The following is a 27,679-nucleotide window of genomic DNA, read 5'->3' as shown; positions in this document are numbered from 1 at the left end:
AATACCATAGTTTGTCCCATATTATCGTCTCCGAGCATCCAATCAGGTAACCGTTTCTCGCGCAGTAATCCCCCTAGATCACTAAGCCTTCCCCCAGGGGGAGCAGCAGGTACCCCGGCCATTGTGCCGGGTAGTTAGTACGAAAGCTATCGAAGTTGCGTGTGTGTGACTTTTTTTGGCACTAAAATTCACTATTCACTGAAAAGCACAGTTTTTGTTTTTTTGCTTCCTCAGGCTACGCTCTTACGGGTTATACCACAAACAAAGAAGACTCTATTGATGTAGCCCTTTTTTTCGGTGGTGCGTTCACACGGTGAAATATATCCCCTATTTTTTACGTTTTCTATCGTTTATTTGGTAGGATTTTTGTCGATTCACAATTTACGACTCGGGATCGATAAAATCACCGAGAATAATCTCGTATTATTTCGACCGAGAAAAGCATCGAAAAGTAGAGTACAACACGAACGCGAACGATGTGATGGCCGAAACTGTGGCCTATTACAATGATGAAAAGGGTTGACATTTCGAAAAAAAGAACCATGAGATATACTTCGCTAAAGATAAATATGCACTTTATTGATTTCATTTAAAAACTTAAACCAGAGAGCTGCCTCGCGTAATGCTGCTATTCAATTCCTATTCAAAAATACTATGCCCTTCCGGAATTAAATTCACATTTCCTGCCGCACTAGACGGCACTCCACTGCCCGCAGGGCCCCGATTACCGTACTTGGCAAGTCGTTGTTCCAGCCACTCCTGCGGGTGCATCTTCTTCCGGTGCGAGTGCATATTGGCACTGGAGTTGAACGTTTTCTCGCAGTGCGGGCAATGGTACAGGACATCACCTGTGTGGGCCGCCGCCACATGTTCCTTCAGAGTAATCGCCCGAGCGTACTCCTTCCCGCAGTACGTACACGGGAACACTTTCGGACCGGTGTGCATTCGCGCTTTGTGTCCCTTCAGTGCCATCAAATTTGGCGACACGTGTCCACACACATCGCAGCTCAGTTCGCCTTCGTTTTTGTGTCTCCGCACGTGTACCCGCCAATAGTCGTGATTCTTGCACCACTTGAAGCAGTGCGGGCACTGCTTCCGAAGCTGCTCCGCGGGAACCTCATGAGTCTTGCGATGCGTCAAAAACGTTGACCGCATGTAGAATCCCTTCGAACACACATCACATATGTACTCCATCTGCTTCACATGCCGGTACTTGACGTGATTCTTCAGAATTCCGATGTTGCTGAAACACTTACCACAGGTTTCACACTTAGCCGTTCCATTGTCCAGCGTCTCGTGATCCGCCAGGTGGCGCTTCAGCGGCCCTTCCTTTATGAAGCTTTTTGGGCACCGATGACATTTGAACGTTCGCTCTTCCTCCGTGGCGTGGCTTTCTTTTTTGTGGCGATTGTAGCCGAAACGGTTCTTGTAGGTCTTACCGCAAATCTCGCACTTAAATGCCTCCGGATTCATAACATGCTGCACGTGTTGATAAAGCACTGTACGCTTGCGGTGCCGTATGCCACAGCAAACGATGAATCCTTCTTTGTTATGTGTTTGAAGGCAGTGCCGTTGAAATAAGTGGAATTGTTCAAAATCGATATTGCAATCCTCACACATATACGGCGTATGTTGTCTGATAAAGGCATCCTCCGCTTCCCGTTCCTCCGGCGTTTTAGGAGTATACGGATATGGAGTCTTTTTCTCTTTTTTCACCGTCTCACCGGGTGCTCGACGGGTGTACTTCCTTTTCTTACGAGGTTCAGGCTCGGGAGCAACTTCTTCAACATCAAACTCGGAATTGTTATCGTCGTCTCTATCGGATTCCTCCTCATCGATGAAGCCATCGAGACTCTCTTCAAGCTTTTCTGTTGATGGTTCTTCCTTTACTTGTTCAGTTATAGCAGATTTCTTATCTTCTTGTACAACTGCGTCCCGGGAAGATTCTTCCTCTTTTATAAAAATGGGCATCGGATCTAGCCGTTTGTGCAGCTTCTCCACTTCCGTGTAGAACTGGTGGAATTCGCTCACCTTCTCCCAGCAGATTTTGCAAATAATTTCGCGCTGAAGGTCATCCTCCTGAAAAAGTAATTCTGTGAGTATCTTCTTCTTTTAAGTAGTAGAATCAAAATCATTAGAAAGTTAATGTACTAAACTTGTGATTTTATTATTTTTGCACACCTCCCAAGCAATCAGAAGTTCGGATAAGAAGGGCTATTTTGGCTTAATCAGCTCTCATTTTAAGTAATTTTTTGTATGTAACGGAACTTTAAGTGAACTTTAAAGTTCCGTTAAGGATGCTTGGAACTTGATGTGAACCATAGTGAACCAATTAGTTCGGTTAAGAGTAAATTTAAGTAAAATCTGAACTTCCGGTGGCTTGGGCTGTGAGGCAGAAATATTGCAAACATGGCTTTGAATGATATGGAAATGCTAATAGGGTTAGCCGGGGCAAGATGGGTCACGGGGTAAGATGGGTCAGGGCCGTTTTTGGGAATCGTGTACATTTTAATGTGGAGATTATGACTTTGTAGGAGGAATAATTTGGTTCTACTTTATTATCACTCGATTTGATGATAAAATTTTATTTTGGTAGAGAATGGCAAGGTAAAATATTTTTCAGCATTGTTTCTTATGCGAAACACGCTTTCTACAAAACGTGTAATCTCGTCGAGCAATGTGAAATTTAAGCATTTTTAGTAACATAGTGAACGTATTATAAGTAATGTAGGTGATGTTATACTAACTGCGTTGAAAAAAATAAATTTGATCGAAAATTAGACATTCTAACGTGAACTTACAAATGGGGCAAGATGGGGCAGCACATACTGAAGGGCATAGTTCGTATTCAAAGCATATTTTCCATTGCTGGTTGAATCATTTTAAGGTTACTTTTGTAATAATGATGTTAATTTGTTTATTGAAAATGTCTATTTTTTGTTTTTAAGGAAGCTATACTTAGACGGCTTGTTTTCATAAGAATTTGCAGACATTTTTAAATATAGAGCCATTTCTTCATCCAAGGCTTAAAAATTATTTTTTATTCAATATAACCATTGGCAATAAAACTATCTATCTGTGTGTAATTCAAAATTGGGAATAAAAACAATATTAATTGCAGTATTTAAAGGTGACCCATCTTGCCCCGCTGTACCCATCTTACCCCGCCATTTTTTGATTGACAGAAAAATAGACTTCTACTTTAATGACTCGAAATGGAATAAAAAGTGGAGTTTTTGGTATTTCATACCCCTGGCTTACAGATTATGAGCTATTTTTATAGATCCATGTTGAAAAGTTAAATTAAGATGTTTCTGTTTTGAGATATTTAGGTTTTGCCTTAGGCAACCCATCTTGCCCCATCATACCCTATCATCTTCCAAACTTAGACGTACATGTTCATGATAGAATTAGAGGCATTAGAATTGATAGTTCCGTTAGGATACGGCAGGCATGAAGAATGTTTTTATAGAAGTCGGTTTGAAAGCGAGCGGAGGGCAATATTTGTGATGGCACATATCGCACGACCTTCCTTCTGCCAAACTCCCGTATAAAGGGGGAGGGAAGAATATCAGTGTGGAAGTAGGGCTTCCATTTTTCCCGGGAATCAACTTCCCGGGAAACGGGAAATGAAATAATAATTTCCAGGAATCCCGGGAAATAAAAAAAAACTCTCGAAACTAATTCAAAATCGTAGTTTCCTGTCTTTTATAAAATCGTAGTTAAAATTTTGTCGTAAAATATGGTTTTGAAAATATACATTCGACATCAGGGAGGCTTGCTATTTTGTCCTCAAATGATGAAAGAGTTGTTGAAAGCCTGAGAAAGATTGTGTTCAGTTCGAAAAGCGTTTACTCCTTCTACAAAACGTTCGCCATGTCATAAGTATCAGCATCTGCTCTGGATCAAGAGTAAGATCTGCAGTGTCCTGATGAGCTCCACTATGTGCTACTTCTCCATATTTTTTAAAAAACTTTTTCAGGTTGTATCCGCATTTTTTTTCAGTTTTTGGACAACGACGGCTTCGAGATATTCTCCTCTATTATCGCCAAAATATTCCTAACATGAACTATTCTTATACTCGTCGACTTTTTTTTAGTGCATGGAATCTTCTGGTCAACTTTGAACGATAAACCATTTTTATTCATGTACGTCCACTTGAACACGTTTTGTATTTAAAGCAGATGAAATATTTGAAATTAGAATTCTTCCATTTGAAATAAAACAGAGCTGTCAGGCGAGTGCTTGATTGTCGTACTTAAATGATCCTGACTATAACATTTTTTCAGTCAAACTTTGCTTGAAATGCCGAACAGCACCTAAAACGCATCAAATTGCAAAAATTTTGCGAGTATTTGTTGTAAGACAGTTGTAATGATCGCATACTAAAGACATAAAATCTGTTTTTCCATCAAGATCTGTTAGCCCACCAATATTATAAATATTCAAATGAAATATTTAAGAATAATCTCAAAATACAAAAGAGTCTGCGGAATATGAGTCTGTTCGGGAATTGAGTGAAAAGGATTGAAGGTCTTAAAAAACCTTTTACAATAATAGCACAAACCTGCCAAAGCGGTCACTGCTATTGCCTCAGTATTTGCGAACATTAATAGCTCTGCTGTTTCACCACAGACACTAAATTTTTAATTCGACTTCACAACGCTTACCGACGTTTGAACTTACTGAATAAACGAACGATAGATACAAACTGGTTCTTTGTCTCGCCTCTCTTCAACACGTGTTGGAATGCACCGTATGATTCTGTAACATTTTCAGTTGTAACTTAAACTACAAGAGTGAAAAAATAGTGAGATGATGCTAGTAAAAAAATGTAATTGATACCCCAAAATCCGTTATCATCAAATTTTAAAAAAATAACACAATTATTACAAAATATTTTACTATGTTGTTCATTTCCCGGGAAATTCGGGAAACTGATACAAAAATCCCGGGAATCGGGAATCCCGGGAAATCGTTTCCGGGAATGGAAGCCCTAGTGTGGAAGCTAATATATCTCCACTGGCTTCACTTCAAGAAGTAATACACTCAAAATCATTAAATAATGACTTTGAAGCTGATTTCGTTTGACCGAAATGAACGTGGCTTGTATACAACAAGCAATAGGTGCTAGCAAATGCTTATTGCTTATACAGTCGACTCTCTACATCTCGATGTTCTATATCTCGATATCTCTCCCTATGTCGATGTTTTACTCAGTCCTTTCAATCTACATACATTTGGGCTTTCTACATCTCGATAACCTCCCTATCTCGATGAGTTTTGATCATATTTTGTTTAGGTTTCATTCACCAGCTTTGGACAATAACAAACACATCAACAACACTAAATGTCATTTGTTTTGTTGTCGTTTTTCATAGTAACTTTTGGACCCATTTCAATTTTCCTTCCATTCCTCGATCTCTCCTTATCTCGATGGTCCCTTCAATGGTCCCCCGAGATGAGGAGAGGCGACTGTATTATAAGACTCGTTCGTCGCAACAATACGCAGCAAACCGCCAAAAGTCAATTTTTCATTTTTCACATAGGGAAAAAGAAAGTGTTTGGCTGCCTGTTTGTTTCAACTGCTTGTATTGCAGGAAGAAATGGTCGGGTTTCAGCCAAATCGCGCCAAGCGCCATATTTTCCAGCCTAAGCTTTCGTTTAGCAGATTTAATTGATCACTAATCGCATCGGATATCCTTCAACTCCATAACTGAGGATATTCCACAACAAATGTACGTATGGTTATTGATATGAAATGATTTACGTTTCACTTTGACGAACAAAATGAAAAATTTGGATAGCTACTCGGAAACAACGCGCAGAGAGAGATCCACGCATAGAACAAATTACACATAGTATGCGTTGAATTGAGTTCAATCAATAAAACAACGCAATTGTTCAATAATTTGAATGAAATGGACCTGCATAGGCATGGAAATATTTATTAATTATAGGAAATAATTTTACCACAATTGTGTCGAAGTCCTGCCCAGTTCCACCCCACACTATGTCTGGGAATAACGCATTTTGAGCGGCATACGGTCGCTTTGGTAGTGCCTGCTTACGAATAGATGCAACTTATTATAAAAGTATAATAGAGCCCATTGCCAAACTCCACCACTTACTTGGCAAGCCCCACAATTCGCTGTGGCTACACGGTTAGAAAAAAGTACCCAACGCTTGGGTGAAAAGTACCTAAAATTACGTAAACACATAATAAGCGTCATTTGGGTAGAAAATTGAAGGATCTGCTGCATTAAATTTACCCAATATTAAGTATATATGAAAATACCTAATAGTAGGTACAAAATCTGTTAGTTATTTTTGTTCGTCATCGACTCAAATTATTTGATGGTGTCGCGAACGTGGCGTTGGGTAGTTTCAACTTAATGTTGGTTGAAAAAATCTGTCGTTAAGTTGAAGCCAGTGAGAAAGCACTTACTTCAAGCAGACAAAACTTTTTTAAAGGAAATAGTGTAAGTTTTTCAAAAGTTTATTATTATGTTTTCTATTTAGAACAACTATTTAGTATTGATAAATACTTTTATTCAATAATAACGAGTTTGTCGTATTTTTTCTCTTTTCAGTGTTTCGGTCCATCAATTTCAGAAGGTGACGGTGAGCCTGCGACCTGATTCCATCGATTCCCGGCCGGAAGATTTGTTTTGGCAAACCGGACAGGACAGTGAGCCTGCGACGTCATCCTGGTTCCATCGATTCCCGGCTGGAACATTCGTTTTAACAAACCGAGCAAACCGGATAGGACATATCACTATCGTTGCCAGAAGAAAGGAAGGAAATAGTGTAAGTTTTTCAAAAGTTTATTATTATGTTTTCTATTTAGAACAACTATTTAGTATTGATAAATACTTTTATTCAATAATAACGAGTTTGTCGTATTTTTTCTCTTTTCAGTGTTTCGGTCCATCAATTTCAGAAGGTGACGGTGAGCCTGCGACCTGATTCCATCGATTCCCGGCCGGAAGATTTGCTTTGGCAAACCGGACAGGACAGTGAGCCTGCGACGTCATCCTGGTTCCATCGATTCCCGGCTGGAACATTAGTTTTAACAAACCGAGCAAACCGGATAGGACATATCACTATCGTTGCCAGAAGGAAGGAAGGAAATAGTGTAAGTTTTTCAAAAGTTTATTATTATGTTTTCTATTTAGAACAACTATTTAGTATTGATAAATACTTTTATTCAATAATAACGAGTTTGTCGTATTTTTTCTCTTTTCAGTGTTTCGGTCCATCAATTTCAGAAGGTGACGGTGAGCCTGCGACCTGATTCCATCGATTCCCGGCCGGAAGATTTGCTTTGGCAAACCGGACAGGACAGTGAGCCTGCGACGTCAACCTGGTTCCATCGATTCCCGGCTGGAACATTCGTTTTAACAAACCGAGCAAACCGGATAGGACACATCACTATCGTTGCCAGAAGGTAAGACCCGCAAATTTTGCATTTCTCGCCATGAACTGTTCCGTATTGTGTAGATTGGACTTCGACTTAGTAGAATAACATTTATTAATAATATTAACTTTTCAAGACTTAGCAGACAATTTAATTTTGAAAAAAATGCTTTTGATCAATAATAACGAGTTTGGCGTTTTTTCTCTCTTTTTTCAGTTTCTCGGAGCGTCAATTTCAGGCGGTGATAGTGAGCCTGCGACGTCAACCTGATTCCAACGATTCCCGGCTGGAACATTTGTTTTGGCAAACCGGATAGGACTCCCGTTGGCAGAAGGTAAGAACCGCAAATGTTGCTTTTCTTAGTAAACGCCATGAACTGTTTCCTATTGTGTAGATTGGACTTCGACTTTGTAGAACAACTTTTATTGATAATATTAACTTTTCAAGACATAGCAGACAATTTAATTTTGAAAAATGCTTTTAATCAATAATAATGAATTTGGCGTTTTTCTCTCTTTTTTTCAGTTTCTCGGAGCGTCAATTTCAGGCGGTGACAGTGGGCCTGCTACGTCAGCCTGATTCCATCAATTCCCGGACGCATCCGTTGGCGGAAGGTAAGAATCGTAAGATTTTGCTTTTCTCGTAGACTTGGAGAAGCCTATTAAATACTATTTTTTTATAACGCACTTAAAATGAACTATTTCCGCTATGTGAAATCAGGGTTTTTTTTGCCATGACAAATTATGCTTTAATACATAAATCAACGTTGCGTAACGAGGAAGTATATGTTGACTGACGTGTGACGATCCATAAAAAAATCCTTGATGTTTCTAACAAAACGTGTGATATTGGGGAGGGGAGAGTTGAAAATGGACAATTTTTGTCTTACGTTATAGATGTATCTTCCCTTCAATATAAAATCAACGTAAAAACTAACTCATTTGTAACAACGAATAAAAACAAAAAAATTGGAAAATGTTTTGGTTCAATTTAACAAACTTGTTTTCTTTATTTTCAGCTTTTTCTGGCGATTAGCGACTATATTATTATCGGTAGCTTGGCCGGTTACTCAACCGTGTCTAGTTTCTGAGCAAGAGTGTTGCAAACGAAATGGAAAATCTCGAGAAAAAGCTGGACGCTGAAAGCTTCCAAAAACTGACAGGTATTTAGATCATGTTTTATAGTTAATTGTACGTTATTGAGATAGTAGGTAAGGGTGACAGATTAGTATATCGTATTTTATAAATAAAATTAGAATTCATGGGGTAAAAAAAGAGGTGCAAGAGACATTTCTCAAATTTTGAGTATCGCTTGTTTTAACCTTCCGGTACTCACATGATGCTGAACCACTCACGCAGTCCCGCCACTCTTGCGAACGACAAGCGTGCTTTTTTTCGAAGGTGTTGTACTTTTTACAACGGTGCATGTCCCGAAAGGTTGATGGATTAATTCTAATTAAAAATCATCAAATGGAGTCACACATTTTTAAAATTCTTTATGAGGGTGTTGAGTCATACATTGCTTTTGCACATATAAAAAAAGCTTTGTGGGCGTCAAAAAGGATTTATTTTTAATTAAATAAAACAGGCGTGTTATGTAGCGATTTTTATGCATCAGTCTCTTTTTTTGAGTGTTATGTTTAGCATTGGCACAGTTGTTGATTGAAAAGTTGTCTATGCCTGCCCCATTTATGTTCTATGTAAACTATAAATAAAAATTTAATTAAGGGTGAGAAGGGCCCCAGTATAATGACATTGTGATAATAGCTCATAATTATAATACGATCGTAATACTATAATGACACACTGGTGGTATAAGTACCATGGCACAAAAACTTGAAATAAGTACCGTACCGATTATTGTCTTTTCAAAGATAGTCTTGGAATAATTGTCTTGTCCTCTTGTACCATTGTACATGCACAGTACCACAGGGGTGTCTTTAGTATAACGGGGCCCTTTTTCTCTTTATCCTTCCGAGACTCGCATTGTTGTAAAAAGTATAACACATTGAGTAAAAACAAGATATCTTATCAGCCGTTCACCAATTTGCATCAAACCATCATATATCCCTCAAAAAATTAGTTCTTCGTCAATTGGTAAATAGCTAAATGAAAGGCTCAGGTGCACTCAGGTGAAAATTATTTATTTCACTAACAATTCATCCTAAAGTAGCTCGATTGTTTCTATATCATTTCTGACAACACCCTTGGAGTTAATTCGCAGTTCTCATTCGCCTATGATCGCAGGTGGCCACCAGGCGGCCTTCCGGAAAACCCGGAACGTTCGTAAAAATGGTCATTTTGAAAAGTTCGTCCTAAAGCAGCGCAATATTTTCTAAGCAATTTCTGACGATGATCTTAGAGTTAATACGCAGTTCTTATTCTGCTATGACCAGGTGGCTACCAGACGGCCTTCCGGATAATCCGGAACGTCCGTAAATATGGCCATTTTGTTAAGTTCGTCCTAGAGCAGCGCATTTTTTTCTAAACTATTTCTGACAAATAACCTTGGAGTTAATTCGCAGTTCTCACTCTGCTATGACCGCAGGTGGCCACCAGACGGCCTTCTGGATAATCCGGAACGTCCGTGAATATGGTCTTTTTGGAAAGTTTCAAGGAAAGTTCATCATACAGCAGCGCATTTTTTTTTCTAATCCATTTCTGACGGTGATCTTTGAGTTAGCTCTTACTATGCTATGAGCGTAGTGGCCACCGACGGCCTTAACAAAAACCATTTGGGATTATTCTACGAATCGAGTGACGTGAGGTGAGTCGATTTTAGCAATTCTCACGTGAGTTGACTATGTTATTCAAATGGGGCTATACGACTCTTCTCACGTCATTCGGGCAATCTCACGTCACTCCACTCGTAGAATAAGCCCAAATTCTGACGATTTGATTTGTGATTTTGGAGATATTTCACTGTTCCTCCTCAGCTATAACTAGAGGTGGCCACCAGACGGCGTTCAGTATAATTCGGAACGACCGTAAAATGGTCATTTTGGATAGCTCATCTTAGAGTACACTGACAAAAATCCAATCATATCCATTATGTGTGGCACACTAAATTTTGACTATAGCATTTCCCACATACCGGCTATGTGAATTTGCATAGTATGTATGTGGAAACACATATAACCCTCATTAACTAATAACCTTTATGTGGATTTTCCTATAGCGGCTAGTTATTAACGCACATACAAAATTTATTTGTAAATTTCTTTAGATTTTTGCCAATAAAAATATGTAGATTTTTATTAGATAGCGCAATTTTTTCTAAGCAATTTCTGACGGTGATCTTGGAGATATTTCAAAGTCTTACTCAGCTATAATCGTCAGACGGCCAGACGGCCTTCCGAATAATTCGGAACGTCCGTAAAATGGTTATTTTGGATAGTTCGTCTTAGAGTAGTGCATTTTTTCTAAGCAATTTCTGACGGTGATCTTGGAGATATTTCAAAGTCTTACTCAGCTATAATCGTCAGACGGCCAGACGGCCTTCCGAATAATTCGGAACGTCCGTAAAATGGTTATTTTGGATAGTTCGTCTTAGAGTAGTGCAATTTTTTCTAAGCCATTTCTGATGGTGTCTTAGTGTTAATTTACAGTTCTTTCTCTGCAATGGACACAGGTGACTACCAGTCAGGCCTTTCCGTAAATCCGTGAAAACGGTCGTTTTTTACAGTTCGTCCTAGACCAACATTTTGCTTCTAAGCCATTTCTGACTATTACCAGAGAGATATTCAATGCAAATCGTCTTCCACCTCGCCTTCTTGTGCGCGTCGGATCGTTGTCGAGAACCTTTTTCACCGGTTTATTGTTCGACATTCTTGCTATGTGTTCGGCCCACCGCAGACTTGTTGATTTTCGTGTTTGGAACGATGGATGGTTCTCCCAAATGCTGACGCAACTCGTGGTACATTCGCCACCTCAACATACCGTCTACCGTAGATTAGTATTGGTAAAATTGATGCCAGCTTCCGTGGTTATACGAATAATTCAAATGTTTGTTTGAATTAATTAAATTGAAAATTAAATTATATATTATCACTTATTGATCTTGTTCCACTGCTTGTTTCTTGGAGTCAAAATTTCCCATGATTACTTCTTCTTTCTGTTGATGGTTGGTGAAGTATTTTCATGGAAATTAGGTTATATGGTTATTAAACCAGATTAAGTGAACACCGATAATGAGGACATTCTAAAAGCCTTGGTCGATCTTGTGAATACTTGGATATCTCGTATTCAAGAAAATTGGGTTCACATGATGTGCTATTAGACCTGTCCGCCGATTGAAAATTTGTCGGTGGCGGCGTGACAGATTATTTTCAGCCAGCGGCGACGGCGTCACGCCGTTTGTATTCGGTGCCGGCGGCGCGGCCGCGAGAGTCGGCGTGAGCTCATTTCAAGCAATTGAAATTTTCTAAAATTCTTCTACAAATACCTCCATTAATTCCACCAGGAAGTGCTCTGAAAGTTGCTCCAGGAATTCCTCCGCAAGTTCCTCCAGGAATTCCTCCGCAAGTTCCTCCAGGAATTCGTCCGGAAGTTCCTCCAGAAATTCGTCCGGAAGTTCCTCCAGGAATTCGTCCGGAAGTTCCTCCAGGAATTCTTTCGGAAGTTCCTCCAGGAATTCCTTCGGAAAATCCTCCAGGAATCCCTCCGGAAGTTCCTCCAGGAATTCTTCCGAAAGTTCCTCCGGGAGTTCCTCCGGAAGTTCCTCCAGGAATTCCTCCAGGAATGCCTCGGGATGTTCCCCCAGGAATTCCTCCGTGAGATCCTCCAAGCATTTCTCCGGAAGTTCCTCCAAGCATTTCTCCGGAAGTTCCTCCAGGAATTCCTCCGGAAGTTCCTCCTAGAATTTCTCCGCAAGTTCCTCCAGGAATTCCTCCGGAAGTTCCTCCGAAAGTTCCTCCGGAAGTTCCTCCAGGAATTCCTCCGGAAGTTCCTCCAGGAATTCCTCCGGAAGTTCCTCCAGGAATTCCTCCGGAAGTTCCTCCAGGAATTCCTCCGGAAGTTCCTCCAGGAATTCCTCCGGAAGTTCCTCCAGGAATTCCTCCGAAAGTTCCTCCAGGAATTCCTCCGAAAGTTCCTCCAGGAATTCCTCCGAAAGTTCCTCCAGGAATTCCTCCGGAAGTTCCTCCAGGAATTCCTCCGGAAGTTCCTCCAGGAATTCCTACGGAAGTTCCTCCAGGAATTCCTCCGGAAGTTCCTCCAGGAATTCCTCCGGAAGTTCCTCCAGGAATTCCTCCGGAAGTTCCTCCAGGAATTCCTCCGGAAGTTCCTCCAGGAATTCCTCCGGAAGTTCCTCCAGGAATTCCTCCGGAAGTTCCTCCAGGAATTCCTCCGAAAGTTCCTCCAGGAATTCCTCCGGAAGTACTTACAGGAATTCCTCCGGAAGTTCCTCCAGGCATTCCTCCAGGAATTCCTCTTGAAGCTCCTCCGGAAGTTCCTCTTGAAGCTCCTCCGGAAGTTCCTCCAAAAGTTCCTCCGGTAGTTCCTCCGGAAGTTCCACCGGAAATTCTTCCTCCGGAAGTTCTACCGCAATTTCTTCCTCCAGAAGTTCCTCAGGAAGTTCCTCCGAAAGTTCCTCCAGGAATTCGTCCGAAAGTTCTTCCAGGAATTCGTCTGGAAGTTCCTCCAGGAATTCGTACGGAGGTTCCTCCAGGAATTCCTCCGGAAATTCCTCCAGAAATCCTTCCGGAAGTTCCTACAAGCATTCCTCCAGAAGTTTCTCCAGGCATTCCTCCGGAAGTTTCTCCAGGGATTCCTCCAGGCATTCCTCCGGAAGTTCCTCCAGGAATTCCTCCGGAAGTTCCTCCAGGAATTCCTCCGGAAGTTCCTCCAGGAATTCCTCCGTAAGTTCCTCCAGGAATTCCTCCTGAAGTTCCTCCAGGAATTCCTCCGGAAGTTCTTACAGGAATTCCTCCGGAAGTTCCTCCAGGAATTCCTCTTGAAGCTCCTCCGGAAGTTCCTCCAGAAGTTCCTCCGGTAGTTCCACCGGAAGTTCTTCCTCCGGAAGTTCCTCCGGAAGTTCTTCCTCCAGAAGTTCCTCCGAAAGTTCCTCCAGGAATTCCTCCGAAAGTTCTTCCAGGAATTCGTCCGGAAGTTCCTCCAGGAATTCGTACGGAAGTTCCCCCAGGAATTCCTCTGGAAGTTCCTCCAGGAATTCCTCCGGAAATTCCTCCAGAAATCCTTCCGGAAGTTCCTACAGGCATTCCTCCAGAAGTTTCTTCAGGCATTCCTCCGGAAGTTCCTCCAGGCATTCCTCTGGAAGTTCCTCCTTTATTGTTACCTTCATACACCTATCCTCAAACCGCTTATGACAAGTTGTCAATAGCGACGTTGGATCATTTTCAACCGAGGGGTACACAAGGGCGTATCTTTTCGTATCTACCAACAAACAAATCTGGCCGAATAAGCTACTTTTTCAGCTAAAACAGCCTGTTTTCAATTGCATAAGCCCTTTATCAACTTTTAATTTTGTTGAGTCTAGACTTTATTGGCGTGGCGGGGCGGCGCACAGGTCTAGCGCATATGCTCATTGAACCGAATTTGGTATATCTACTTATGATGAGTGCATTGCAAATTGTCAAAGTTTTCCTTTTGGAAGACGTTTTTCTTTGAAACGTGTTAAACAATATTTGACTCCATCGCTATGAATGGAAATTGTTGAGAAATAGCTAATCTGTCATCTCCCTTGTACTTGAGAAATTAAAAAAAAACCTTTCATTCAACTATTGCTTTATACATTCCAAGGTCTTCAGTGTCATATACATGGCTGTAACCAAATTATCGCTGGATATATCGACGAACTCAAATATCATTATGTGTCGGTTCATGAGCTCCGGACAAGCAAAAGGGCATCAATTCCTTTCAAATGTTGTTTATGTGGAAATGTATACAGTTATTTCGCTGATTTGAAAAAACACATCATACAGCATCATCCACCTGAATGTGATGATTTAAACCCTACAACGTGTAACTCTTCAGATTCACTTCCAACAATTATTGAAGCAGGGGAGCATCATTCGAGAGATTCAGTTAAAAACCCTTTCTATTATGAAAATCCGATTTCTATGGAAGAGGCTTCAAATTCTATAGTGGATTTGATAACGGAGCTGAGGTGTGACGTGGCCTTACCAGAAACGAAACTACAAAAGTTCATATCAGGGTTTGGTTCTGTATTAAAATTGGCTCAAAATTATACGACTTCGTTGGTAAAGCAGTACATAGAAGACAAGCAGTTACCCATGGATGCAACAACCATCGATTTTCTTAATGCCTTGTATATCCCGAATTTCACCAATGAAGTACGTACGCTAAAGGATAATATTGCCCACTTGTCTTACAAAGCAGGATGTGCTGTACCAGAACCAGTGGAAATTGTCTTGAAAAAGTACAAAAAAACCAAGCGTGTTCTCATGGTACACAAGAAAACTAGAAAGTTTCAAGGAAAACTATCAAAAAATCAGGAAGAATTAAAAGTGATAAAACACAAAGATGTAGCTTATTATGTACCAATTATAGACACGTTGAGGCTCATCATGACAAACCGCGAGGCACGAAAAATGCTGGAGAGCGAATCCCCGCGAGCAGACGGATCTCTCCATTCCTTCAAAGATGGACGGCAGTTTGTGAACCATCCATTTCTGCAACGTTACCCCAACTGTATAAGATTGTCGTTTCATATTGATGAGGGAGAATACAACAATCCTCTTGGTTCGAGAAAAGGTATCAACAAGATGACGAACCTATACATGAGAGTAGAAAACTTCGACCCGAAAATTAATTCAGCGCTGGACCGAATGTATCTGGTTCTAATGGTTAAATCAAACGTTTTAAAAAAACATGGATATGCCAAGGTGCTGCAGCGATTGATTGACGATCTTTTGGTTTTAGAATCCGACGATGGTGTCAATACGACTACAGATAATGATCGTTGGATTTTGCGAGCAGTAACGTGTAATGTGCTTGGCGATACTCTAGCAATACATGAAATTTTCGGTTTGTTAAGTCCATCTGCAAATTTTTTTTGCCGAATGTGTCTTATAAGTAGGAAGGATCTACACGCAGGTTATTATAGTGACCACTTTGAAAAACGTACAGTTGAATGTGTTGAGAACGATTTAGTTAGTTTACAAAATAATGAAAAAACCAGTTCACAGTGTGGAATCAAGGAACAATGCGCATTACATCGCCTTCAATATTTCCGGTGGCCAAATAATTGTAGTTTTGATCCAATGCACGATTTACTAGAGGGCATATTTCCGATGATAATGAAAAAAATGTTTCAACAAGCTGTTTTTCTAAAGAAAATTATGACTGTGCAAGAGATAAACCGTGAAATTGAAGAATTCGAATATGGTACTGCTGAAATTGCTAACAAACCTTCTCCTAACTTCACATTACAAAATTTGAGATCAAAAACCAACGCACTGAGCCAGTCTGCGTCTCAACTATGGTTATTACTACGTTCATTTCCTTTCATCTTCGACAAAATTATGAAAATTAATGAATTGTATCCTTGTTTAATTTCAGCTATGCTAAAATTATCATACATCTGTTTCTCAAACAAATTAACAATAGAAATGGTTGACGATTTACAAGAAACCATTACAGAGTTCCACCGATTGTTCAAAAGCTGTTTTCCGAATACCGTTCCGATCAATAAAATGCATCACATAGTACATTACCCTACAATATGCAGGGAAAATGGGCCGATATGCAACTTGAACTGCTTAATGTTTGAAGCTAAATTCAAAGAATCAAAAAGTCAGGCTAAAACTTGCTCCAATTTCAGAAATTTAGCTTTCAGTTTATCCAAACGTTTAACCCTGAAGCAAGCATATTCAATAATCAAACACAATTTTGTAATCGACAAGCCAGAAATATTATCGAGCACTGTAACCGATAAGAAATCGATGGACACTGCAATGTTACTATTTGATCTTCCAGAGAGAATCGAAGTTATTTCGCATCTGAAGGTTAACGGTACTTATTTTAGCCCTGGAATTACAATTAAGTATGTATTATGTGGTGAACCTTCCTATGGCATACTATTAGCTTGTGTAAAACACGAGACAAATTTTATTTTTCTTGCACAAGAGCTGAATGTGACAGGATTTGATCGTTTTCATTTTGCGAACAGAGTTGTCCTCTCGAGTAACATTGTTAGAATAAATTTTGATAAACTTTCTACTCAGAAAGTGTACAGTTTATGGAAAGCTCATGACGAAGATGAAGGTTTTTATATTAGTTTCAAGTATAATGACAATTAATTGCTAGGCGAATGAACATTGTGAAACCTTATGTAAAATGATGTAAAGTAAAAAAATTAATAATTCATAACTAAATAAAAAATTTAAAAATAAAATGTTATTAGATGTTGTTAATATAACAATCGTCAGAAGACCTCAAATTAACCCATTTTATTAAAAAAATATTAAACACAAATATGTACTTATAAACATAGACTAAGCTAGTGTAAACTTAGGGTCATTGTATCAATAAATTATTAAAACTAACTTATAGTTTCTTTCACTTCAACTCATTGTTATTTTACCCGATTTGCTCGCAGCAAGTAGGCTGTGAATCCAGTCATATTGCTTATTGAAAATTGGCCACATGGGACTATAGGATCAAAAGTTATGGCCAAAATACTATTCTCTATAGTGCACGAGAAAGGTATTATTACCGCTAGGTGGATAAATCAGTATTCTGTAATCGAGTTTGATAATTTGATCAATCCCTATTCCTTGTGATTATTATGTTGGGCAAATGATATGGGTAGATAGTTTAGCTATTCCATTTAATTGTGAATATCTTTTTTTAATCTATTTCTCTATTAAAATTTTCATTTCAGCGAATAAGATAAACAACGAATCATTGGTGCATTTAGACGACGAGGATCTAATTGAAATGGGGATTGCTGAGAAAGGTCCACGGAAATTGATTTTATCTGTCATTGCAATGAGGCAAGATTCAGGTGAATGCAGTACGAGCGAGAATATCCCAGTTAACTTCCAAAATGTGGATCACACTGAAGAGGTAAACCGAAGAATATGAAATAATCGCTCAACACCAACAAAAAAATGTCAAACAACTCTTTCAGACTATTCGTTCCATTCTTGCAAAAGAACCTAAATTCATTAAGATACTTACTCGCCAGCTTGACAACGAAATCATACCGGACAGCAAAGGATTACTACATATGAATCGTATTTTAACAAATCACTATTTCGAGCACAGAATCCTTCAAGAGCACAGGTTTGTTGTAAGCCAATACAAATTGTGTTAGTTGGCATATTTTGTTTCAATTTTTTTCTTGTGGTCAATTACTTACTATTCAATTTTTGTTTCAGATATCCATCGTGGCAAGAAAAACAGAAATTAGCCGAGAGAATTATCGAAGCGTTTCCACATCTGGAGAAAACTAGGGTTAGCGCTGACGCACCGAAGGAGGTATGTTTTCATTGCAGTATTTTTCGAGTTCTTATTAAGAGCCAATGCCAAGGTAACTTTTGTCAAAACTGCGTATTCAAGCGTATACGTGTGCATCACTACATATGATGCTGGGTACCTTGCGTGCACGCGACGTACACGCAGCTTCAAAAATTGGTACGTGGACATCGACCTATACTGTCGGTTGAAGCATAATTGTCCAATATTTGCGAGAATACCCCATATATATACATGAGACAATTATGCGTCCACCGGCAGTATATTTTTTTGAAAATAATTCATTGACAACTTCCATAGCGATGGCATAAAAGCTAAATCAATTTTTGTAAAGTATTTTGACATGAAACAGCGTATATACTATTTGTACAAACTTTACATACAGTTATACTACGTTCACGCTGGTACCCTGTAACATGCTATTTAGATTGTTGTAGTGTAAAAATATTACACCCGATGCTTCTTAATTGGGGTTTGCACATCAAATTCATTCATATGGACAAAAATCTCTTTTCTATTCACTATTCTCTTACAGTCATTCTTTTTCTGGAAAAATGGAGGCAAAGGACGAGGCCAGCATGCAGGGATAATTGAAACACGAGTGGCTAACATGAGGAAGGATATTCCTACAAATGAACGTTTATTCCAGAGAGCTAAGAAGTTGAAAACTGTGCTGCCTGAAGGTATTCGTGAAAAGGCAGCAAAACTCGCAGCTTTAACTGGAAATGCGCTGAATGGAAAAGTGATTTCAGATGGGATGGCGCAGTGCTTTTTACTTCATCAGGATATTCTACAATCTGGTGGAGATAACATGATCCAGGAAATTATAACAACATTTCCACATTTGCTCGGGTTCGATGGAGTAATGGTAATTTCTTACGCTGCTTATCATATAGAACTTATAAATGGTAACATAGTGGTAATAAAGCAATCTAACTATTGTTATCTCTATCCGACAGATTCAACAAGCCTACGAACGTCTACACACGAATTACAACACGGAAGCTAATATGGAAGAGTTCTTGTCGGTTGGACTACTTATGGATCAAGGCGGATGGAATAATGTGACCGACAGTAATGAACAAATTGATGAAAAATTATTTTTTCGTTCAAAATAGTATTCAGTATATATAAATAAGTTCACCGCAGTTTTCAAGTGCATATAAAGTGTACACTTTCAGCACAAACAAACGGTCTGCTTAAGTTACAAACCATTTATCAAAAGTTTGAAGTAGAAGGAATCTGTGAATCGGTTCACAGCCTTTAATAACATTCGATCAAACCTTAGTTTTCACTTGGAGAGTTAAATAATACATATTCGAACGAGTCTACTTGGCTATGCTTATTCCAGTTTAGTCTTGCAAATTTTGAACGAACATCTTTTGAATTTGGTTAATACGACCAAATTATTAACGGATTCTTGAGCGTTTTATATTATATGTAATATGTAACACGTGGTTTGGTGAACATTTTTTTTATCATTACAGTCGCGATTCGCTGATTGGGCCACAACAGCCATTTGAACACGTCTATTACTACTTGATTTATTACACATATCATATCTAGTAAAACCAAATCCTATTTTCAGCATTTGCATTGAATTTAACGTATGGCTGCTTTTAAGTTGGGGCATGGCCTATCTAATGGAGGCTCATGTACTAAAATTATAGTCAGCGAATCACAATTGTATTCATACAATCTATTCAATAGATAAGTAAATAATCAAACATTATTTCATTCATTTTGTTGATACATTAATAAATTTATTGTTCTTTTTCTATTGTTTTCTATGCAGAGCATATTCGAGGGGCACTGAGGATCATAAAAAGACTTACAAGCCGCGGCATAAAGCGAACATCAAATGTTCAATCAGCAACTATGGAGGAAATCACCGCGGCGCCTTTGATCAAATGGATGAAAGTATGCCTTGCATTTCAGTTATTTTGTATTTTATAATGATTTTTTCTCATTTTCTTTGCCACAGCCGGATCCAGAAAAAACCAACCTACAAGTGGTCCAAGTCGCTAACATCAGCATGGAAGACAGATCTCCGCATATTATCTGTGTTGCGGAACCATGTAAGGAAGGACAACTTTTCATCGTTTTTGCCAGCAATACTATCTCCTGCGACCGATCATCTTCGATGGCCATTGACGTATTGCTCAAGCTATTCGATGTTTTTGGCGTTCCAGTGCCGCCTCTTTTGAAAAAATTTCACGAGTTAGTGACATTTTATTTGTTTAGAACAACGCTAGCTTGTAAGAGCACAAAGGTTGCTGAGCTTGTAAACGTGTTGAGAGAACACGACGAAAATGTATGATTGATTATATTATAGATTTAAGTTTAAGCTATGTTATCTCACCAGCTTTGCAAGGTTTTCGACAGAAAAACAGACATGACATTTATAATACCATCGTTCACTAGTTTGCAGACCAATTCGAATAATCACTAGAAATTTTATCTGAGGAGGTTCCCTGCGTTATGTCTGTTTGTCTGTGATGTTAAAAAGAAGAACAATACGTTTTCTGAACAAAAACAATCTTTCCTATGTTACGTTATGTAAAAAAGTATGAAATATGAAATAAAATACTTTAAATTTAAACATTCATTTATTTTGACACCCGAACAGAATTTTCCCATCAGTCGCAATCTGTCAAAGTGGGGGTTTGATAAATTTGTCAGATTTAGTATTTTTTTCAAAATTTTTGTTCGAAATTTAGGTAAAAAATACCTAATTATTGCATTTAGGAGTTGAGTAAATTTTACCCAACGGTTCATTATAGTGCGAGTACTTAAAATTAGGTATATTGGACTTTACCTAATTTTGGCTTCCCACACTATAGTACCTAGTTGAGTAAAGTTTACGTAATTTTAGGTACTTTTTTCTAACCGTGTAGGAAAGAAGACGTCATTAACTCGTTGGATATAGTCTTTGAGCTGCACATAAACTTTAAATTTTATTGAATAATTTAATGTCTTTTCTATTTGGTTAGGCATCAATTTATTAATTTATGTTCTATTTCCTACCTTCTTCACCATCTAAAGGTTCAGATCTGGATTCCTTCGACAGGGTGGCCACTGAAATTCGATTTTCAAATACTCGTTTTTTCTGCTATTCCCGATAAATTTTGTCAAATTTTCCCGGTTTTTATTTAACTTAAAATATAGATAAATTAGATTACTAACAGCGTGTTATGCGAAATGCTTTAATCAACAGGAACACCTTAATTTTGCACTTCGTGGCAATGTAGCTAGTTTCAGCCGGAATTTAATCAATATGGTAATACAATACCACATTAGCACCTAATTACAATAATGGTTTGATTCTTTTCTTAGGTGCAAAACTTTAGTAGATTTATTTTTCTTCGTTGCAAAGCTTTCGTATGTTTCTGGCAGAGCCAATGGACATTGCATGCCAGTCTAGTCTAATTCTTACTGAGTAACTGAGGTAGCTTTTCAAATTATCGCAAAATTATGTGAAGAAAGACACAATTCTTTTATGAAGTAATTCGAATTAAATCGGAGTTTTGAACTTGGAGAAATTAGAAATAAAGTAAGTAGAGCAGTATATTATCTCATCATAGTTATTGGTATCGCTTTTTTGAAAATCCACAAAATTAATTTGAACACCGATTTAACCCAAATGTTTGTTGATGATCAAAATTATTATTTTATTTTCCAAAATATCTATAAGCACATTTTGAGCAATCGGAAAATTAATTTCATAATTCAATCAATATTATGATTTAAATTTGTAGTATGTTTTTTTCTTTATTTCAGTTTTCTATCCATAAAATAAAATCTTGAATTTATCATTAAAAAGTTTGAACGTTCCCATTCAATGTTGGAATTTTCAAAGTTTTGGAACTTATTCTTTATTTTCCGTGTAACCAGATAAAGAAAATCTTGCAGTATATCTTTCACCATCATTACCTTCTATTATATTAGGTTAGTTGTGGAAAATACTAAACTAAAGATATTTTACTCTTTAAAATATTGCAGACAAAATCAAACTATTAACAATTTCCAATGATTTGTATAATTTTTAAATATAATAATAAACACCTCTTGAATAAGTCTAAGACGAGTTAAGTACTCTCCATTTAATTCCACCAATTATTCCCATATCTTTGAAGATACGTATTTCGACCACAACTGTGTGGTCGTCTTCAGTGTCTCGTACTTGACTCAACTTGACTCGACAAAGTCTGTGGTCGAGTAAAGTACGAGACACTGAAAACGACCACACAGTTGCGGTCGTAATACGTATCTGCAAAGATATCAAAATAATTGGTGGAATTAAATGGAGAGTACTTAACTCGTTTCAGACGGTTGAATACATTCCACTAAAAAGAGCTTAAGTTTTTTTTCTGAACTCTTGAATAAGTGTTAAATTATATATTTAACAACATATTTTTTTCGATTTCCATGCAATTGAAAATCACAAAAAAGTAGAAGCATCTCATCTAGTGATCTAGTGATAACACAAATTAGATTTGGGAAAAAGATTTAATTAATTTTTGTTCTCCACACACCGTGTACTAAAATCAAATAATTCAGTGCGACTGAGTAAGAAACATAAAAGAGTAAAACTTTGCTTATATCAACTTCATTGAAATTTTTTAAGAATTTTGAATGTAACTGCACTAAAATTTATTTTTTTCCCGGTACATGTCCTGAATTCCCGGGTTTTCCCGCTTTTTTCCCGGTGACTTCAATTTCCCGTCTTTTTCCCGCTTTTCCCGTTTTTCCCGGTTCGGTGGCCACCCTGCTTCGAATATCGCAACTAATTAGATGGATTTAAATATAGAAATGTCATGAATATAAATCTCGGGTACTTATTCAAAAGGACGTATGTGATTTTGTAAACAAAGATTGGAACGTTGATTTGTCCTATCTGATAGCACTCCCACGCAAACCATCACAACAAACAGATAGGGGAAGGCTTTGGCTACCTGTTGGTGGTGTTGGTTTGCGTGGGAGTGCTATCAGATAGGACAAATCGACGTTCCAATCTTTGTTTACAAAATCACATACGTCCTTTTGAATAAGTACCCGAGAAATATTAACAATACAAAGCATTAGGTTCTTTTGACTAATAAATGCAAAGAAAATATTGATTGGAGGCGCTTTGAATTTTCCAGTATGTATTCCAAATTTTTCTTGCAATATGTAATATCATAAATCAGTCAAAAAGCCGCTTGGTGCGTTTTGGCAGTACTCCGACCAAATATCCCAAGTTGGAAATCCCAAACATTGCATCAAGCTGAATGAGGGCAGTTCGTTTAACGCCTGTGGGTCTGCGATTAGAAAAGACTCGATCGCTTCTCACCGTACAGCATCTCACATGCGAATGCTACTCAAAATGTACTATTATTTATTCATTACATCGTCATTAGCGTGCTAATAATTTTGATTTTTTCATACATAATTCATTCGCTAGTGGACTTACCTGGAACCAAAAATGCTGGCAAAGGACTTGAGAAATCTCCGCTTTCGATCTTCTGTTTTATTGTAATGCGTAAAATTTATCGGTTTCCGGTTGCACATAAGACAACCGCTTCGTCTGGCGCTTGTTCATGTTTTAAATGGAAGACAAAGTGAAAATTCGGATTTTTGACCACCAAGTATGAATGGATTGATTTTCATCAAACACTACATGACGGGTGGCAAAATGGGCTATACATGTCAAACATTGTCGCGCTCTGTTGCGTTGCAGAGAAAATGTTGTGCAACAAACTGTTGTAGCGCACTCTTAAAAATATCATAAGATGCAGGTCATAGCCAGAGTTGCTTAATATCCCATCACTACAGAAATTTAGGTGATATCGATAGCCCTGTTAGCACAAAATCTTTCTTTATCCTAGCAATCAGTGATCAATGCAATAAGGCTATCTGACGTTTAATCATCTTTCTCTTGCGCGCAAGGAAAGGATAGAGATTTGTTTTCATGCAGAGCAGCTTCGGAAGCGTTTCCGTGTAGCGTAAACTCTATGTGCGCGTGCAAGAAGAAAAAACGATCAGAATATATATCAATTCACACTGATATTGATACATGCAGCTGTCACTGACAGAGATCAGAAAGTGGATGCCTATATATTTCTCGCGTAAAGTAAAAGTAAAGGTAAAAGTTCTTTTACTATAAAATTGAAAGCAAATACATCATTTAACCTTGAAAGCAGATGCGTGAACGGTCCGTTATTTCTTGTCGCAATTGCTTACAGAATTTTCAGGTACTCAATAGTCGTTCGTAATAAACTACAGGCGGTGAAAGTTATTTCATGAAAATCAATTATTTGGTATTTACGAAAATAAAAGAAGACGATTTTTTTTGGGGTGACAAAATCGGGTCGAAAAACGTGACAAAATCGGGACGTGATAAATCGGGTCGAAAACGTGATAAAATCGGGGTAGACAAAATCAGGTAGACAAAATCGGGGAGTGACAAAATCGGGTCAACACTGTATTAAATTGGCAAGCAGCTCGGCTATCAGTGATAGAGATTGGTTCAATATCAGTCATTATGTCTGACTGACAGAGCAGTGTGCAATATCAGTGCAGAGTTGATAGCTGATTTCTGCTACTGATATTGATAAATGAAGAAGTCACATATCAGCCTACGCTGTTGATATTGTTCAACTCTGGTCATAGCTTTGTAAATATTTGTATGGAGACGTTTCACGCGTCCCGATTACTTACATATTAAATTTTATGTTTGTTTTTGTGTGATTCTCCGTAAACATTCCGTTAAGTTTGAATACAAAATAATGTTTGGAAAGTTTTACATTTTATTCGTGTTTCCTTCAGCATTTTATGATTACAATGCGATGGTATGAATAATTTAGCGATACGTATTGGAAATCGTAGAAAAACTTCGTTCTAAAGCTAACCGGAAAGTAAAACACTCGTATGATCTCCTCCCATGCAACGTCAATCACAGCAGACCACGGCAAGGGACCTGCCTCTGGAAGAGCTCTGGGAGAACTCCGCCACCAACCTGGTCCAATACCTCTTTTCCCATCGCCTCCCCATCTCTGTTGGTTGCGGGCTCCGAAGCTACAACGCCATCCACAACACTAGCACTCCAGTGGAGCATAAGCGTTATTTCAACAATTTGTGTAACCTGGAATTGTTGGTCCAACTCGGACCCAGTAACCATTACCCTACAAGAAATCCAAGGAGCAACACCTGCCGCCAGGGACCGATCAATGGGTAGCCGTACAAGGTTCACCAAAGTCGAGTAGAACATCTACCGGTCAGTTGCAGTGGAATCCTCCAGGGAATTTCGTCGACGCAGACTTCCCGCCGTCCGGTGAGAATCGGATGGTCTTCCGATAACCAGTATCCGTCTTCAAAACAAATTGATGAGTATTCTCACAACCTCCTATCACCGCTGTCGTCCTGGGCGGTGTGAACAGCTACCATCAATCTTGGGCAGCCGTACAGAACGCCAGAGGAAAATCCATCCATCCGATAACGGCTACCTTCTGTCGAGGGTCTACGAGGTTTGCCGTCGATATTTCCATATTGTGAGCGGCTCGCGTGAGGTTTCTCTGATCCGCCGATGGGACACAAGAGGTAGCGACCACGCCCAATCCTCCTAGCCTTCAAGCGCCCATCACTCGCAGGCCATGGTGGTTATAGGAGATGCGGACTGGGGCAGTTTTCAGTGGGAGATCGAACGCGAGCTGTCCCAGCGCTCACAATCTTCAGTCTTACCTCTCCGACACCATTCTACACGTCGCGTTAAAATGCATCCCCAAACCAGCCCCAAACCGGGACGCATAGTCATATACTGGTGATGCGACGGTACCAAGAAGGCGGTAAAAGCCAGACGCAAGGCCCTCCGAGTGCTGTAAAAGCCAAAAACGTCTTCCAGCCGACGACCCACGCCAGCTACCACGCCGCCAGAAATGACTGCCGACAAACTCCGCGAAGCAAAATACAAAGCCTGGACCTACTTCCTCAACCGGAACAATCCTCGATGGAGTACCTTGAGTATCTCAAGCTTTCCGTAAAAAGTTCCGTTTCCGTCGGAAATAGCCGCCTTCCGCATACCACGATGCAACGCCATGACCCACCTTTTCCATGCTGCCGAACTAGATTTTGCGCTGTAAAAAGGTAAGGGTAAGTCATCGGATGTTTAAAAGCTGCCTTGCTGAGACAATAAACAAGGAATGACAAGCGAACCTTCCCCGCGAATAAAAATCAAGTCTATGGTACCAATGCCGAAGAGTCAAGGCCCAAACGAGGCGGGGTTACCGCCACATAGCCTTAACAAACGTCACAAGTTATGGAGCGGATGGTAAACCGACGCTAACCCCTTCCTAGAAACTACTGGTAAGCTTGATCATCGACAGCACACTTTCCGACCCGGCCGTGACACGGACCTACCTCTCCTACCCCAAATCATAGAGGACGCGAAAGCCCAAGGTAGGCATACCAAAATTGTAGTGGAATTTCCGAAAATCCAGCACAATCCAGTCAACAAAGTCGCAAATAGGTCAGCCAGTCGGTTTCGTAATGTCGGCTAACAAGTGCTGAGATCCCACATCTGCCAAATCAACCATCGCATCCACCTCCCTCTGCCCTCGCCGATCAGCTGAACGGGCACCCATCACAACCAAGAACACGGTCAAACTCCTCAGAATCACGGTGGATCCGACGATCCTTCGGCGAATACTGCAAGAAAACACGGGAATAACATCCAACATGATTAACTCAGAAAAATATTTTAAGATCTTTTAGTGGAATGTATTCAATCAAAGACGAGTTTAACTCTATTTAATTCCACTACGTTTTGTTATCTTTGCAGATATGTATTTCGACCTCAACTGTGAGGTAGTCTTCAGTGTCTTGTACCTCAACTCGACAAGTCGAGTCAAAAAGACACTGCTGAAGAATAAATGGAGTGCTAAAATCGTCTTAGAGGGTTGATGATTAAGCTGATCTCTCGGAAGAACACGGAGTTAACGATTGTTTCCGTGAAGTAGATGCGTTCTTACCAACCGCCTATTATACCACTCGAGCACACGTCGATAAACCTGCCCAAACTCACGCGCTCCCTAGCCCTGGTCTAAAACCAACCTGGTCTTAGGACAGCTCTCATCAACACCTGCGGACTACACGTGCACAGAAGCCGGCGTTGTGCCCTTCCGCTTGCAGGTGACCGCAGCCCTCAGCTCCAAATTTGAGGCTACTTGGAAAACCAAGGCCTTCGATGACCCTCTACCTCCTCGACAGGGAAAATCAAGACTTCCAACAGACAACCCAACAGCAGCTACCGAAAATCGCCGAATCCACCTGCCCAAGGAACTGATCATAAACCCCGAGGCTCCACATGTCGCTGAAGACACAATTGCACAAAGCACTTAACAAGCAGCATTGCACACTTTCAACAGGTCGGTTGAAAGGTCACTGCCATGGTGGGAATTGGGACTGACTCAGCAACAACCCATTCGCTTCCTACTCGGCAGCTGCAGCAGTCTTCAGGCTGTGTCTCTGCCGAGAAAGGGCGTACCCGTTGGCATAATGCCATATGGCATAATGCCGTTTAACGCCGTTTGGCATAATGCCATTGATAAGGGTTGGCATAATGCCATTGGCATAATATATATGCGGTGTCAAATTGAAGGCCATTGCATAAAGGCCGTTTGGCATAATTGTATGCGGTGTCAAAATGAGGGCCGTTTGGCATAAAGGCCATTTGGCATAATTTATATACGGTTCCAAATTATTTGCCGTTTGCAACAATTCATGCAATAAAGAAGGGTAAATTACAGAAAAAGTGAATGAAAGT

The 27,679-nt window shown here is 39.4% G+C and overlaps 2 protein-coding genes across 5 annotated transcripts; one reads left to right on the top strand and one right to left on the bottom strand.

The window, feature by feature from the left end:
• Window positions 1-553: 553 nt before the first annotated feature.
• LOC134207205 (transcription factor grauzone-like) lies at window positions 554-27,450 on the bottom strand. Its single transcript, XM_062682926.1, has 5 exons — window positions 27,350-27,450; window positions 26,416-26,562; window positions 25,842-25,991; window positions 23,333-23,384; window positions 554-2,079 (listed from the first exon to the last, which is right to left on the bottom strand). The coding sequence occupies exons 1-5, from the start codon at window positions 27,448-27,450 to the stop codon at window positions 640-642; spliced, it is 1,890 nt and encodes a 629-aa protein (XP_062538910.1). The 3' UTR covers window positions 554-639.
• LOC134212780 (uncharacterized) lies at window positions 6,167-20,419 on the top strand. Of its 4 annotated transcripts, none has more exons than XR_009979347.1 (14): window positions 6,178-6,482; window positions 6,594-6,810; window positions 6,922-7,138; window positions 7,250-7,450; window positions 7,637-7,754; window positions 7,946-8,034; window positions 8,439-8,582; window positions 17,285-17,469; window positions 17,534-17,688; window positions 17,784-17,883; window positions 18,416-18,748; window positions 18,840-18,954; window positions 19,469-19,594; window positions 19,676-19,799. XR_009979347.1 is itself a non-coding variant. In XM_062690955.1 (14 exons), exons 7-14 carry the CDS (start codon window positions 8,531-8,533, stop codon window positions 20,198-20,200), a joined length of 1,401 nt encoding a protein of 466 aa, XP_062546939.1. In that variant the 5' UTR covers window positions 6,187-6,482; window positions 6,594-6,810; window positions 6,922-7,138; window positions 7,250-7,450; window positions 7,637-7,754; window positions 7,946-8,034; window positions 8,439-8,530; the 3' UTR covers window positions 20,201-20,419. The 4 variants fall into 4 exon arrangements, 3 of the variants coding, with proteins under 3 accessions (XP_062546931.1, XP_062546939.1, XP_062546947.1); XM_062690955.1 differs by lacking the exon at window positions 19,469-19,594 and adding an exon at window positions 19,865-20,419 and having other exon boundaries at window positions 6,187-6,482; window positions 19,676-19,800; XM_062690963.1 differs by lacking the exons at window positions 8,439-8,582; window positions 19,469-19,594 and adding an exon at window positions 19,865-20,419 and having other exon boundaries at window positions 6,188-6,482; window positions 19,676-19,800.
• Window positions 27,451-27,679: the final 229 nt, after the last annotated feature.

Source organism: Armigeres subalbatus, chromosome 1, assembly GCF_024139115.2.
Source record: "Armigeres subalbatus isolate Guangzhou_Male chromosome 1, GZ_Asu_2, whole genome shotgun sequence".
Lineage (NCBI taxonomy): Eukaryota > Metazoa > Arthropoda > Insecta > Diptera > Culicidae > Armigeres > Armigeres subalbatus.
This window is presented reverse-complemented; position numbering and strand designations above follow the sequence as displayed.